Source organism: Drosophila pseudoobscura, chromosome X (genome assembly GCF_009870125.1).
Source record: "Drosophila pseudoobscura strain MV-25-SWS-2005 chromosome X, UCI_Dpse_MV25, whole genome shotgun sequence".
Taxonomy (NCBI): Eukaryota; Metazoa; Arthropoda; class Insecta; order Diptera; family Drosophilidae; genus Drosophila; species Drosophila pseudoobscura.
Window position 1 is genome coordinate 38,272,276 of NC_046683.1, and position 17,035 is coordinate 38,289,310.

The window sequence follows — 17,035 nt, forward strand, 5'->3', positions numbered from 1 at the left end:
ACGCAAACTCTAAGTGCATCATCTTTTTTCTTCACGACGACAACTGTGCTTGCTGACAATTCCTTCTCGATCTATTCTTCGACTTGCTTCTTTACGGCGTTGGCTTCTTCTGATGCTAAACGACTCGGAGAGTGATGAAACGGCTTGATTACTCCGTCGGGAACTATCTTCAAATAGATTGGAGACTTCTTTGCAACTTCTGTAGGTATTTTGTAACTGTTTCTTATCATCAACGTATGATATCTGATTATATAATTATCTTATGTTCAACGTATTTTCGATATTGCGGCGGAGCTGCAAAGGATGACTCTTCAGTTACATTATATATAAGAGCATACTCATCTGTTGGCACAGGATCTACTTCAAGCTTCAAAAACGTGTATCCTTGCATATCAGCGACGAAACGGAACTTTTTAATGAAATCATGCCCCAACAATGCGTCGAAATCAATCTGGCTACTAGGGGCGACTAAAAACTTATTTTTGGTCTGCAATTTATCCACGGTAACTTCTGCATTAAAGTATCCAACATGCTTTGTTGATATCTGACCCAGACCGCACAACATAGTTGTGCACTTAAAAAGTTTTACGTTTTTCATGGTCTTCAACATACTCTCTTTGATTATGGTTACATCTGACCCTGTATCTACAAGACAGTCAACTACAATGCCGTCTATTTGAATTTGTTTCATACGACTGCGACCAGAAATGACGCGGACTTTATTAACTTTATCGGCTTCATAAAGACAGTTAGGAGAAATGTGACCATTCTGACCATTCTATCAAATAAAAGTTACTCGTTGCCATCAAGCAACTTAAACTACTACAAATTGGGTGCTCGTCCGAAAATACGCCCAAGACAACAACATTTGCAAGTGAGATTTGTGCGTGTATTTGGAAATTTTGGTGAAAACGAGACTGGAGACACAAGAGATCGGTCGCGGTGCAAAATTGAGTTTCAGTCTGGCCTATAAGTGCGAGGGAGACACTTGTCGAAGAAGGCGCATTAGTGTGAGCAGACATTCAAGAGAGCAGGAGCGACAAAACGACGGCAGACTGCAGCAAACACAGCAAGAATCAAAACCTTCGTTGTTGTTGTTGTGCATTGCGTCTGAGAGCCTAGAGCTACAAGGAGACAAGCGGCACAGAGACGATAATCTGAGCGCGTTCGTTCCAAAGAGAGCAGAAGCGACAAAACGACGGCAGCAAACAGCAAGAATCAAAGAACATTGGTTGTTGTTGTGTTGCACTGCGTCTGACGGAGGCTACAACTACAGGAAAAGGCAAGCGGCAAAGAGACGACCATCTTGTAACAGCAGAAGCAACGACGATTCGAGAAGCGACAACGAGTTAGCGGCGAACAGCGAGAGCACGGCAAGGCAACAAAGAGAGGACGGCAATAGCGGCATCGACAGGCGAGCGAGATCTGGATGTGGTGGTGTGTGTGCGTCAAATTTGGAGTCTGGAAAGTTCTGTGCAGAAGCGAGAGTTAACAAGGGTAAACCCATAGTAAGGTGAGCGTTAACAGAGAAGCGATCGTTAACAGTGACGACTAGTGTTGGGTAAACATTGCTCATTTTGGTGAACATGTTCACTTGTTCTTTTTTAGTAAGTGAGTCAACTCACTCATATTGCTCACTTGCTCTCTTAGATTGCTCAGTTACTCACTTGTTCACTTGCTCAGTTACTCACTTGTTCACTTGCTCACTTGTTCACTTGCTCAGTTGCTCACTTGCTCAGTTTCTGACTTGCTCTCTCAGTTGTTCACTATTCATGCACAGATGGTTCCAAATTTCACTATACTTTCGAATTAGCGACATAGTGAATTTTTCAAAAGAGTAAACAGCTTTACCGGTAATACAAAAAGTGTGAAGTAAACGCAAATATGAGCAAAGCTGCCAGATCGCAAAAAGCCCTTTGAGGAGCAAAATTGCGCAAAAAGTGAGTAAAAATGAACAAGTGAGTAAAAATGAACAAGTGAACAACAAAGAACAAGTGAACAACAAAGAACAAGTGAACAAAAAAGAACAACTTGGAAGGAACATGTTCAGTTGCTCACTTAAGTGAACAACTCTTTTTTGTTCACTCACTCATGAGCAACACAACACTATTATAGACTACCAAATTGTACCTCCTACCTCATTGTCAAATCACAGATAAGGCTCTGATTTTAAGAATAAAGTTTAGTTTGCATTTACAACTCAATTTGCAAATGTCTAGACTTTTCTTTTAAGGTCTTAACAGCTGGGTCACGTCTTCTTTCGTACACTCCTTCTTTCGTACACTTTTGACGTGCTTCCGCGGCTCGTCTGTTCTCGTTCTGGGTTTTAAAATCACTCTCGAGCCTGTCCCGCGATGGACCATGCCTCGTTTTTTCCTTTTTCCCGGCAGCTTCTCTGCCGCTTCGCTGCTTTGTAGCTTTCCTCTGCTGGCCCCTGCCCCGGGAGGTGAGAGGGCCGGTATCTCCCTTTCTCCCTCTAATCGCTTGCTCGCTGCGTTGGGTCGTCGGCTCTCTGCTGATGCTGCGTTGGCGTAAGAGCGATCGTCGGCTTTCTTCGTCTTCCTATCTGTCGTGCTGTTTCTTTTGGTGTTGTCGCTTGCTCGCAGCGTATGGCGTGACGTTGGCGTAGTTTCTTCTCTTTGCGGTGACTTCGTGCCGTCTCTTTGTTGTCCGTGGTTAGCTGCTGCTTCCTCTTCGCTGCGTTAAGTTAGGCCCACAGCTGGTGATGCTCTTGTTGGTTCTCTCGTACTGGTTCTGGTTTTGCGTTCGTTGTACCCTATAACTACACACATCGGCATAAGTATTTTGACAAAATTGATGCACAACATGTTCGGTTTTAACTTCTTATTTTTTCAAAGTATAAACTTTATTTATTTATCGTAGATAAGTATTATATTAAGCTATTAACAATATGTAAAACGAGCCGGAACGTTGTGAGTTGCTGCGGAGACCGCAACTCTACATTTATACCCGATACTTAGTCAGTATGGCTCTCCTCCGGCAGACGCCGCTAATATTGAACGACACGACAAAGAGTGCGTGCGAGAGGGACAGAAAATCAGTCTGAGCGTGACGTCGGACGCTGCTTAACCACTGCAAATAGATTTGTTCCTTTTGGCTATAAAAATTATCCGATCTTATCCAGATTCAGCAACCAAATAGATATGGTCATTTTCTATGACTGTGCGTTTTTAGTTTTCTCGAATCTGCAATATGGTAGATGCAACAGATTTTCGTCCTTTGTATGGGCGGAAGAGGTGTGGCGAAATTTTGACACGAAACGGTCAAGGTCCAATATCACAGGAGTGTGGATACCAAATTTGGTTACTCCGGCTTTTATAGGTTCTAAGATCCTTGAACTCACATTTCGCAATTGGCAAAACAGACCATGTGTTTAGAGAGAGACAGAGCGAGAAAGAATGAAACTGTTTTCTTGATTCTGGCTATAATATCGATCGATCTGGTTCAGATTTTGCACTCTAGAAGATATAGTCATCCTCTACGATTCTGCTATTTCAGTTTTCTCGTATCTTTGAAATTGTGAATGCCTTTTGTGGGGGCGGAAGTGGGCGGGGCAATGTTTTGAAACATTTTTGTAACAGTGACATATCAAAGAAGTCCGGATATAAAATGTCGTTGCTCTAGCTCTTATAGTCTTTGAGCACTAGGCGCTGATAGGGACGGACAGACAGGACTTAATCGACTCGGCTATTGATGCTGATCAAGATTATATATACTTAATGGGGTCGGAAACGATTCGTTCTGAACGTTCCACACATCCATTTTCACCACAAATCTAATATACCCCAATACTCATTTTGAGTATCGTGTATAAAAACTAAAAAGAACGAAGTAACTTTTTATAATGAATCAGCAAAATATATATCTTCCCTGTGCCTCTATCACCTTTTGCACACGACTCGGAACTGACTCCACTAAGCTGTGGATATAAGACAACAGAATTTTTCTCCAGAGTGATTTCACCTCTCAGATTGTATTCTCACTGTTCCTTGTCAAATTTGGAGTCCGGTCCCTTTTTATATACGACCAGAGATTCTCGACAATGTTTAAGTCTGGGTTCTGAGGCAGCTAGTCCAAAGTATTAACCCCAATGTAATTCAAGAATTGGGTAACGAATTTATGACACGGGGCGTTGTGCTGTTAGAATATAAAGGACTCCCCAATCAAATTATCTCCAGAGGGGAATTGTGATTGTTTAGCACTTCCAAATATTTGTAGCCTCTTTCACATATGGGTGCCACTTTTTTGCACCGTTTTTTTTAGGTTTTTTTCGAAAATTTTTTTTGAGCAGTGAAACTGAAGAGCAATTGCATCGCTCCATACAAATTTTGTCCAAAATAAAAATTTTTTGCCCATCAATTTTTTGGCAAATTAAAGGCGGTTTAACTTATTGCGCTGTGTTATTTGCAGTATAGCTCTGGCAATATATGTTCAAAAATTTACTGAATTCCTTTGTGTTACTCATATTTCACAAATTATTGAACGAAAAACATTTTTATCAGCATCTCTAAACTGGGATAATCCGTAACAATGGTCTCGCTTTCTATCAACAGCAGATCAATGAAAATTAATTGAAGTTCTGACAAAATAAACAATGATTAAGGGTTTTGTCAGGGTAAATTAAGGAAATATATTGAAATAATAAGCCCTCTGGGTTGTCCCTCCAGGAGATGGTGTTGCTCTTATGTTTGTGAAGGTTTGTGAACCGTTCACAGGTTATAATAATGATTGGATCTGATCCAGATCGGCAATCTGGTGGAAATGGTCATTCTCTAAATTGTGAGCTTTTATACTTTATGGCCGTTACTCACATCCACTATCACCACAAATCTAATGTCCAACACAACTTCAACAGGGCAGGTGTATGGCCGATCATCGATCTCACCTACGCCAGCACCGCGCTGGCCTGGCACGCTCGATGGAAGATCAGCGACGTGTACACCGCCAGCGAACACGAGGCGATACTATGCTCCCTGGGCTCCCTTGGTTTCCCACTCTGACATGGGAAGGCGTACCGCCAGGACACGCTGAGCGAGACCTACAAATCGGCGAGGAAAGAAGTGAAGGCAGCCATAAAGGACAGCAAGAGGAAATGCTTCCTCAAGCTATGCAACGGCGCCGAAGGCGATCCCTGGGGAGGCGCGTACAGGATGGCAGCAAAAGCCCCAATCGACCCTGTGGCGCTCGAGGGAATAGTCAGCGCACTGTTTCCTCGAGGAAGGCAGATCGCTAGCTCCCCACGGTTCGAGCATAGCACGAGCGACATCATCTAAGTTACGGGAGCCAAGGTGCTGCAGGAAGGCCCCGGGCCTGGACGCGATCCCCAACAGCGCTCTGAAGCTGGCACTACTGCTGCTCCCGAGGGAAGTTGCGAGCCTTTTTTACAAATGCCTCCAGGAAGGAACATTGCCCGAGAGGTGGAAAAAGCGACGAGCAGCCATCGAAGCAGCAGGCGGTCTATCCCAGAACCAATTCGGGTTCAGGAAAGGGAAGTCGACGCTGGACGCCATCTTGAGGGTCGTAGAAACGGCAAAGATGGCCACTGCGGGGACCAGGTGGAGACGCGGCGCAAAGTCCTATTGTCTGGTGGTGACACTGGACATAAGGAACGCCTTCAATTCGGCGGACTGGGCCCGGATGCTGGAGGCACTGAGGTCCTTCAACATTCCGGGCTACCTGCTAAATATAGCGCGCAGCTACTTTAGCAACAGGTTGCTCACATTGGACACGTGTCAGGGTTCCAGAGCATACGAGATCTTAGCCGGAATCCCTTAGGGCTCCGTATTGGGGCCCCTTCTCTGGAACGCCATTTACGATGGGGTTCTAAGGCTCCCGATGCCAGACAACCAAAACTTGGTGGGATTCGCCGACGACGTCGCAATAGTGGCAGTAGCGAAGGAGCTCGCTGCAGTGGAGGATCTGGCCAACGCTGCCATACATGCCGTAGAGGCGTGCCTAGCTGCCGCGGGACTAGAGCTGGCGGCCCAAAAAACGGAGGCCGTCCTAATATCGAGCCGAAAAATTGTCGAGACCGCCCGAGTGCGCCTCTTTTTCAAGGAGCACCTGGAGTACGCCCACACGAAGTCCGACAGGACCGCGGGAGCGCTATCAAAGATACTGCTAAAGACCAGAGGAGCAAAGCAGGCAACGAGGAAGCTGCTGACGAGCGTCGTGATGTCGCAGATGCAACCGCCGCAGCACTGTGTGGGCGGAAGCCGCGAAGGTTAAAAGCTATATGCGAGGAGTGGAGGCAACCTAGAGATTGTGCGCCATCAGGATCGCGTGCTCGTTCCTGACCATCTCGGACGAAGCAGCGCTAGTCATTGCCAGGAAAGTTCCGCTTAGGGAGCTGATACGGAAGAGAAAAGAGATCCACGACGCCACGCAGGACAGTACAGCTGAGGTACGCTCCAAAAGCAGAAATAAAGGACGCCGTCAGAAGGATCAGCTTGGACAGATGGCAGTCTCGTTGAGACCACTCACCCAAAAGCCGATGGACCCACACTCTCATCCCGAGCATAGCATGCTGGGTTGAAACGAAACACGGCCAGGTAGATTTCTACCTCACCCAGGCACTGAGCGGACATGCTTCCGCGGCTACCTCAGGCATAGAGGAAGACGCCCGTCACGTCCTCTTCGACTGCCACAGGTTTGACCATGAGCATCAGACACTGGAGGCAGCAGCAGCGGAAGGAGCAGACGAGTAGGTGTCCACGCCACTGCAGTGCACTGGGAAGAAATGCTTTGCGGCAGTACCTCAGTTCGCGGGGCCCCTAGTCCCATGTCCCATTATTTAATGTAATCCAATTGTATCATAGAAGAGATAAGCAATAAATGAATATGAAAAAAACAAAAAAAAACCACAAATCCCATATACCCTTTTTTTGTTCGGCTGTGCTATGATTTTTATTTCTTTCTTTTCTTCTTTCAATATTATTGCCCCTCCCCCTGCTAGAATTTCCTTTTTTATACCCGATACTCAAAAAGTGTATAGGGGTATATTAGATTTGTAGGGAAAGTGGATGAGTGTGACGCTCAGAAGGAAGCGTTTCCGTTACCGAAAATGCCTTGATGGCTGGGCACCCAAATAAGAAGTTTCTTGATTATACGTACATATGTATATAATACATAATAAGTATACTACGGAATTTAGAAATATTTTTTGCTGCTGAAATCGTAGACACGCATGCAGTCGAATAACCAAGTTATGGCTCATCATTTAAATCACTTAATAGTCCCAAAATTAAACCAATAAGAAAACATTTTAATGTATAAGTTTTTTTAATTTTTAATATTTTTTTGTTACGTTACGTGTTTTTATGTTTTGCATGGCTCTGGCAATTACAACATTTATTAAGCTTCTGCATAATTCTGCAAATCAATTGAGTTTTGTGTTTTCTTATTTAACAAACATTTTTTTATAGTTTTTTCTCGTTTCGTATATCTGACAGATTGTAGATCTGTTTCCAGATCAGCTCAAAAGGAGTCGCGGCTTTGCACGGAGTTTGGTTTTGGGGCTTTGATATCAAAAGTGTGTCGCGGAGGAGCCTGCTCTGCCCTGTCCTCTTGTCTATGGGCAAAACAACTTTCGCAGTCCACAAAGGTCAATACAGGACAGGACAGACCAGGCTGAATCCCGGCAAGTCCGAGATTTTGGGGCCGTGACAGCAGTTGTGAGTAGTTTCGGTTAGCACGGCACAAAAAATACTTAGAAACTCGTCTGCTCCAAATAATTCATGTAAATATATGTTTTGTGGTTTTAGCGATGCATTGCTCCCCGCTCGTCTTTTCGGTTATGCTCTTCAGCTTTCTATGGTAAATGGTAAATACATCAATACATTCAGTTCAAACAGTTATTTTTGCTCGACAAGTCGATAGACAGTTAAAATACAGCTATGTATATTTCCATTGTATTGATATCGGTTGCTATTTATCTGTAGATTAATCACACATAAAACACCAAAAAAAAAAACGCCAACAACTGTCGTATTGTATAACTATTTCATATTGTATGTATATGTTTATTCTGAGTGGACTGTTCGTCGTCTGGTCTCATTCACAATGCGTTCTATGATAAGTTCTATTTCCACAAAATCGTGGCTTTGGGTTGGAAATGAACCTTGCTTCGTTCCAAAACATCCATTCCTAGACATTTTTCTACCGTCTTTGTCAGAGTCGGTCTGTTTAGTTGTTCCCATTTGCCCCCATTTTATTTGTTTTGGTCACTGGATTCCCAATTTTCGTCCGATATTTTTTATAAAAATTGAGATTACTCGGCTACTATGTTCCGTCTTTATCACCGTCAACAGTCGTTTTCTTTTGCTTGAATGTGAATATGATCATTAATGTTCGTCCGTCACAGATAACAGGCCTTTTTTGCGTGACGTATGCTACTTTAATCCAACGATGCGTTGGAACTGTTTTGCATTGAAAACACACATACACACACACCTATAAAAAACTCGTCAAAGTTCGTTCTGTTCTGTTCTGTCCCGTTACCGATCCCCTACGTTAGTTCTGCCCTTTCGGATCAAAGTTCTAATGTACTGTTCTGACTTTTTTGATATATACTATCACACACACATACATATGAATCTATTTCTGTATAGTTTGGGTATTTTGTATCTGGTTTAATTAGAACTATTTGTTCACATTGAAAGCGTTTAATTAGTGTTTGCTGTTTGGTGTTGGTTTCGGTTTTTTGTTTACTGTCTAGTTTGTTTGCTTAGGATTTTACAAGAGTTTTTCCAAGCTTCTCAGTGTGTTTCAGGCAATACACTTTTTCATGGTTTCGTAACAAATTCTGTGATATAATATAGTTTTTGTGTAGATATTGAATTTTGATATATGCGACTTTGAACATTTATGTGAAACCCTTTCGGAAATGCTGCCGTTTACATTTAGTTTTCTCTTTGTTTAGAATTTGCTTTGCTTTACCGTCTTGGCCACAAACTGTACATATGTATGTCTATGTATTGCCAAGTTTTCTTAATTGAAGTTGCTCTGTCTGTAATTGGGGGACTGAGATAAATGTAAGCAATGCAGTGTGTTTCAAAACTGCTGGTAAGGGCTTTTGTAAGAACATATATGTAGTTTCCTCTAAAGTCTTCAAATGGTCTCTTTAGACTGTCTGTAGTAGTGTGTGTTGGAGGAATATATCAAGATCGTCTTGCACTTTCCCCAAAATCCTTGACATTCATTGAGCGTAAAAATTTGAAAGAGCGACACTGAACCAAGTTTGATTAACATTACGTTTTCTTGACGATCTTATCTATGGGTTTCTAATTCGGATGTTCCTAAATACTATGGATGTATGTTTGCATTGTTTTGTGAATTGTCTTCAGATGCTCTTTTAAAAGTTTTGTTATTTTTATTTTTGTAAGGGGTTCAATGATCTTATTATCGCGACATAAATTTTGTTTGTGGATTCTTACAGAGGTTGTTAAGGGGTATCTGCCAGATGTTGTATATGGACAGAGGGTTACTTAGTATTTGAGCGGGTTTTTTTTACTATTCTATAAGATAATTATGTATCTTAGAGCCCTATGAGAAGGTTTTGCTCGTTTGGTACATCTAGCGCTCTTGCGTGGTATTACCGGGTGTAATCGAAAATTTACAGTATTTTCCCGGGTGTATTTGAGTATGTAGTTTTCCGGGTGCATTTCAGGATGTAATTTGTCCGGTTTTTAGTGAGGCTATAGAAGGGCGTAGCCAAGGGGAAGGGGTCCTATCTAAGAAATGGATTTTTAATGATATAAAAGACAACATTTAATACTCCTTACTGCTAGAAGTATGGCTGCAACTCTATTTTAACCTAAATGGCATTTGTAATTCTTTGAAGGACATTGATCGATCCCTTGTAACCAAAATGTCATTTTGAGATCCAAATAGCTGATATTTTGACCACTGGTGAACATCAATCAAGCAAAGATTATGATTTTCTTAGATTGTCATTGAATATCATTTGCCAAAAGATATCAAAATTTACATTAATTCTGTGAACATTTAGCGAACATCAATCAAGCAAATAATTATAATATTCATAGATACGCCGATCATAGGCAAATTTGAGAGATTATACAATTTTATGTTTCTAATATACAAAAGCATTCAATGATCTTTGGTGCTCTTTGTGCCATTTCTTGACACTTAAATATTTTCGAAAACTCAATTCTTCTCACAAAAATCAAATTTAAAACGTAAGGACATGGCTCATAGATTCTTCCAAATCTATTATTCAATACTATTCAATTATGTATGAGATACCATCCTTTTTCCGCTCTCGGAAAACTCGAATTTCATCCGAGAATCATGTGAAATAGCATTACTAGGAATTCCGTCATGACCCAAGGTACATTTTTTAACAAAGTAAAATATTATAAGATTTATCCCTTCCCATCGTCGAAAACTGGCTACGCCCATGTTTGCTGTATCCCTTAGGGGAATATTCTACAAATATTCTGTAACTTATATCTGCAAAATTGTTTCAGTGTTTAAGGTTCTATTGACTCTCATATATTACAGAGATATTTTGGGAATTATTCATATTGTAAATATGGTTTTCCTTAGTGTTGGTTGGTGTTAATTTTCTGAGGACCTCTATTATGGGTTTTATAGAGTTTCAGAGCTATTTTCAGCCTGTCCCAATGTATGCGTGTGACTATATTTTAGAGAAATTCTCCAAATTTGTCGTCTTGGTATCAATTTGGAGTATTGAATTTTTAGGTTCTGGGCGTTCGCAAAAGAGCTGCCCTAAGCCAGCACTATATTTGGGGAATATACATATAATATCTAGCTATTGTTCGTATGCTTAGGCTAATGTGGGTAGTGGTATGCGGTTTCTGGTTCTCGTAGTACGAACAAATATTGTGGTATCTTTACAGTTGAGAGTCGCTGAACTCTATAAATTTTTGCTCAAATGTATATATGTGGGGGTAAGGTATATCCTTTAAATTACTCTGTATATGTAGTATATATAAATATGTATATCTAATGTACATTGTGAGTATAAAGGGCATGCTATGTACTGGACTTACGCTTCTGCATATGTACAGCACAGGGCATGCCGGGTTTTCAGGGTACTATTGTATCTCTCATCTCTAACACGGTAGAACATCGTTAGTAGTAGCTACCTTCAAAAAATGTAACAAAATGAAATAAGATTATACTTCAATTTCGACTTATAATTAGTTAATCTTATAGAAATTTTCATCCGTTACTTGCCTTGTATTCTATGGGCCTTTTTTTTGTTTTTTTTTGGAGGGGATTACAGGATTACAGGATTACAGGGTACGCGGATAATTAGGGATAGTGAGGTGTTTTTTTTTTTTGGTATCATTTTCTTCTGCTTACTTTTTCCAATAATAACATCGATAAAAAAAATTGTTTATGCTCTGGTTGGTTACAGTTTGGTTTAATTTCTTTAAGTTTTAAGTCTTTGTTTTACATCAGTAAGCGTTTCCTTTCTTGGTTTTTCTTCTTCTATTCCGATTCCGCATCGAGAGCTCTTTCTTCTCGGATACATAGCGGTTTTGTTGTTTTTGTTTTTCGATTGTGGCCATCAAAAATCGAATGCCACAGCGTGTGTGTGGAAGGAGTCTTAAAAAACTAGATATAGTACCAGCCTAGGACATACATTCATATGCATATATACGGGAGGAGGAAGGGGGATAACGGTAATACTTGCAAAAAATAGCCTCTCTGTTCAATCAATCAATCCTTCTCAATCCCCAATCCGTTCATGGACATAACCTCAAGTCTTTTGCGGGGTGAATGTAAGAGTTAACAATGTCAGTTTCGATTTGGATGGTTCGGGCTCCTCTTAGCGGTGGGATAGACTCACACGCACACACAGGCATACAGGGAAATACACTTATTGGACAGACGCATATACGCCCACACACACAGATGCAGAAACAGGCATAGACGGAGGCACACACATATCCACACGCACTCGCTTCGATATTCATTAGCGCCGACCACTTCCGCTGCTGCCACTGGCACAGCCACCATCGCCGCTGCTCCCGCTGGCCCCATCGGTCGCCCACCGCTTTCGACGAGCCTCCTTGGCCGCCTGCATCTGGGCCGCCACCCGGCTAGTGCTCGGCCCCATGTCGAAGCTTGCATAGAGTTCCACCTCCTCGTCGGTGGCGTCACGCTGCTGGGTCTGCTGTTGCTGCATATCGAGGGCGGCGGCCAGGGAGGCCATTGCATAAGCTCGGACATCGTTTGGCGGGTAGACTCCTGAGGCAGAGGGCGCGGTGATAGCACCGCCACAGGCACCGGCCCCGGCGCCCGCATCCATGTTGGTTGTGGCTGCGATGGCGCCGAGCGGCTGCTGGTCTAAATCGAAGCTCACATTCTTACTATCTCATCCACCCCGGTGGACTTGCACGGTGGCCTCGGCGGACTCCTGCTGGCGTAACTGCTGACGGTAGGCATCTAGCTCGGGCATGCGGTAGGTGCCAAGGTTCACCTGCACCATGAGCGTCTCCATGATGCGTTCGTTCTTCATTGACTTGGAGGGTAGGACAACGGTGAGCAGCTCGCTGGGCGAGATGCGGCAGAGGTTGAGGTCGCGGGTCAGCCTCTCCATGATACACTCGAACTCAAACTGGGTGTCCTTATTGGGGTGGTTTTTCAGCTTGGCCACCTTGTGCTGGGCCCAGGCGAGCATCGCCTCAAATTTACGGATCTCCGGGGTCTGAAGCTCCCGGCACATGATCATCTGCACCATCGACTCGGACAGATGGAGAAACTCTGGGCACTTAAATAGGGCGTGCGCCTTGCTCTCCACAAATGACAGGATCATGTTGACCAGCTCGGAGGCGGACGTGTAGCGCCAGTAGTAGTTCTCCAGCGAGATGAGCATCGGGCAAACCACCTCGATGCGTAGGAACTGCTTGCAGTGGTGGAAGCACGCCTGAAGAAGCTCCGGCAGATCGTAGTGCTCTGCGGCACACAGCAGCCCTGCGAAATAAAAATCAATGGTGAGCATGTGTGTTCCGTTTTCCTAAAAAATTTCTCACAAGCAACATCTGGCGCTCCACATTGACTTACCAGGTATTGAAACACAGGTTAGAGGACAAGTGCCCGTGTGCAGATAGTCGAGAAGGACACGAAATGTGTCCGGATCAAATTCGATGATGTTGAACTCCGTCTGTGCAAGCTTGGCCCGGTCCACCTTCTGAGCGTCGGCACAGACCGAGAGCCGCGGTACCGCCAGCTGGTTGTTGCCCGGCTTGTCCTTGTCCTTGTCCTTGCTGTCCCTATCTGTACTCGCCGATGATCGACGCGATTCATTGTTGGGGATTGTGATTGTTTTTTATCGGTATTGGTATTGGTTTAAGTTTCGGTATCGGTCCAAGAATCGATCGAAAATCAAAGTTTGCAAATAATAAAACAAAATCGAACCGAATTCCATGGAGCATATTTTTTGTTTGATTTTTTATGTGGATCATTAAGAAATAATTAGGGAAATAAATAGTTTTAATCGGATTGAGGCGAAGGCGTGGGCGTGGGCGAGAGTGGTGAGGCGGTTGCCGAGTCACGTGAGATGAGAGAGATGACAAAATTTTGTTTGTTGTTTTATTTGAATTCAATTTGTTTGTTGAACGAAGATAAAGTTAAATCAATAAATTAACAAAATATATATACACAAGAGCAAGAGAAACGAAGATGGAAACAGAGTGAAAACACGGTGAGTGTTAACCAATGGTCAGAATTTTATCCCAAAAGTAGTCCCAGGTGCAAACAGGTTGTGGTGCGGTAAATAAATAAAATATTGGTGCACATTTACAACGGTAAAAAATTTAGAAAAAGTGGAATGAACATTTCGTATAGATTTTAAGAATTTATTAAAATATATAAAGAAAAAATATATAACAAACAAAACAGTTGTGCAGAAATAATATGCAAAAGTTCGGAAATTAAAAGTATCTCGAAGAAATTTGGTCAGGCAAAATATTTTAAGAGTTCGATGAACGATTCATTAATATATTATCATATGGGTAATGGTAGATAATGATTATGGTTGAATATTGGAATTTACAGTGACATTCAATGCACAAATGCAAGACAAATGGAGTCGAGTGAGGGATTAGCCAATCATATTGGGATGCATATTAATAATAATGTTGATGCAGCGAAAATATATGATTCGCCATTGGTACAGTCAATAGAGAAATTTAACATAAGATAGGTTAATAGTGTTAGAGTACAGGACGTCCACGAGTTCCAGTGGGGGCGTATTTATATTGTATGTACGTATATATATAAGGTATATATAGCTCGGTAAATATTGGGTAATATTTATACGTAGAGCGGTTGGAGGTTAAAGTGTGCGACGTGCGTATTAGCATTCGTATTTTTTTCATATGTGGTTCAAGGATGCAAATTTTGTTTAACGTTCGAAGATCACAAAAGAGTATTTTGCAGAATTTAGTTTAAGTTTTAGTTTGGTGGGTAGTGATATGACGGAGAACGAAGAAACGAGGACGTAAAAAGGACGCATAAGAGAGAGAGAGAGAGAGAGCGGAGAACAAAAGGGAGATCGGAGAGAAAAGAAAAGAAAAACACGCATCGATATTGTTGCATTGCATTGAATGAGAACCCTTACTCGAACAATCTGTCGACGAGATCCACTTCTTCTTGTCATCCGGATTCAACTGGTTCGAGTTCTTATTCCGAATCGAACGACCCCATCCAGCCGTGATGGTCCCCAGGCGAGAGAACGCCCGCTTCACCATCGGTGACGAGGGCACGCTCTTGGGACGTATGGAGTCCGAGTCCGGCACCGTTAGATAGTTGTTACTCTTCGGCTTCTGATTCTGTGGCGACACCAACGACGGTGCAGGGCGGGCGAAAATCTCCGCGACGGGTATCTGCGGCGATCCGAAGCCTGTCTGGATGCCATATAGCATCTCCTGGAAACAGGCTTGCAATCAGTTCCACACTGGGAACAAAATGTAAGGATGCTCACCTGAAAGACGCGGCTGCGTACGCCCAGAATGGCCCGGACTCCAATGAAGCGTGCCTTCTGCTTGGATTGACCCACCAGGAAAACCACGTCGAAGAGGTGAGAGTTGCTCAAGCATGATGGCTCCTCGTTGAGGAACACGCGGGTGAAGTCCTTTGCCAGCTGATCGTAGTCCTCAAACTGATCCCGGACCGAGTCCAGCAGTGGCGACGAGGGTCGCATGTGACCTGTTCGGTGGAGAGAAAACGAGGAGTTACATGTTAATCCTTCGCAAAAGGGGCATCCCTAAAGTCAAAAAGTTTTCAGTTCTTTCGGTTCTGCAAACAATGCAAAGAAGTAGTCTTGGAGCATTCTGCAATTTTTTAGTTGGTTAGATGGTTAGTTGATTAGTTGGAGTTGCTTCATATTCATGCGTGTCATGCGGTGTTGTTCGGGGAGGACACCAAAAATCTCAAAAACTGTACGGGTATGGTGAGTGGTATCCCCAGATTGATCATACAACCCCCGTCCCTGCTAGCTTCATTCAGCTGTACAGCTGACAAAGATGGATTCCGTGGCGCGTTCAGCTTGTCCTTCTCGACCATTGAGAACAGCGATAAAAACTCCAATAACAAAGCGATAGAGATGTCCTGGCCATACAATTGAGCTATTGATATTGAGAGGAACTCACGCACGCATGTGTAAACTGCGAAAAAGAGCGCTCTAAAATGTTAATTAGAACATCGAAATCAGATGCCCCATCTGATCTGAAGTCTAGAGTAAATACTCTTCACTCTGCATCTGGAATGAAGAATGTATCAATTCAATAGATTAACAGTACCGCTCTTTTGAAGCTTTAAGTATTCCATTAGAAGTTTTTTTGAGGCTTTTGCTTCTTGGGTAGTCTTTTGTCGTGGTCGTATAAAAATCGAAAACATCAGTTTTCTAACCACCTTTTTAAAACTAGCGGATTTTCGCTGTAAACGAGGTTCATTTTGGAAACAAAGATTGTTTCATGATAGCAAAGCCATCAACCAGCTTTCAGTACTATAGCCTTCGCCATTTTTGAAACATAATAAACTTTTTTTGGACGTATCCAATATATCTACATATACATATACGACTGCTATCGTATCTTTGTAAATTACCATGGATAATATTGATGACGGTTGACTGTATATTCAAGCTTGAGCTATAATTCGTGATCAATGGAATACTAGGAAATGCTATTTCATCTATTTTTTTCTTTCTTTAAGGTTTATTCCAAAAACGATACGGATGTGATGTGTGAAAAGATGTTTCCAAAGAAGAGCGTTATGTATAATAATGTAGATTTTGGCACTGAAAATTCCCATTTCAATTCATTTAAGTCGCACTCTCATCTACCAATCTCACCTCATTAATCTTTAGAAAAAACGGTTAATGGTTTTGAAGCTTTTTCTCAGTGGCGTGTGCAGACAGTGAAGGGAACTTGTGCAGGAGCTCCTTCCAGATGGTATAAAATCAATAATTTGCATCATTTTAACTTGCATAGCTCGGATGCTGGGATGTGGATTTGTCCTGTGCCGATTGCCACGGGGATCGCATCCATTTCAGAGAAACCTTTCACTGATGTGGCCTTACTGGCGAAGGTGGAAGTGGGAGCGCTGGTATGATTGTGAGTGCTGTGTGGAATTGTGGGAACGATTGTCTGTGTGGCCATGTGGTGGTGTGCGTGGACTTGTGGGTGTGTATGGGTGTGGTGTGTGTGTCCGGGATGGTGAAAAGCAAGCATCGGTTTGAAAACTGTACATAAGTGCGTGAATGAATAAATCAAAATAGATTTGTTTTGTCTAGTGCAACAAATAAATAACGAGAAATCCAAACAAATCACTACAACGACAAACGAAAGCGAAAAAAGATACAAAAAACACCAACAATAGAGACAACGGCAACGACAACAACAGCAACAATAACGACATCGAACAACGAACAAGCGCCTTAGAGGGGAAATGTGGAAACAAACAATTTTCTTGGGCTGATAGACTAGAGGCTACCCGCTGATCGGGATGTATAATA

At 42.6% G+C, this 17,035-nt stretch overlaps 1 protein-coding gene across 6 annotated transcripts in view; it reads right to left on the reverse strand.

Moving 5' to 3' along the window:
* Positions 1-11,870: 11,870 nt before the first annotated feature.
* The window catches only part of rsh (Rap GTPase activating protein radish), a 133,521-nt gene continuing 128,356 nt past the window's right edge, over positions 11,871-17,035 (reverse strand). For 3 of the 6 annotated variants that reach the window (XM_033382295.1, XM_015186792.2, XM_002134533.3), the window contains 4 exons: positions 15,002-15,225; positions 14,639-14,945; positions 13,081-13,293; positions 12,261-12,990 (listed from right to left, as the gene is read on the reverse strand). In XM_033382295.1, coding sequence (XP_033238186.1) covers positions 12,392-12,990; positions 13,081-13,293; positions 14,639-14,945; positions 15,002-15,225 — 1,343 coding nt within the window. In that variant the 3' untranslated portion in view covers positions 12,261-12,391. Of the gene's footprint in view, positions 12,991-13,080; positions 13,294-14,638; positions 14,946-15,001; positions 15,226-17,035 lie in introns of all 6 variants that reach the window. The other 3 variants (XM_033382297.1, XM_033382296.1, XM_015186794.2) reach the window with 3 other exon arrangements.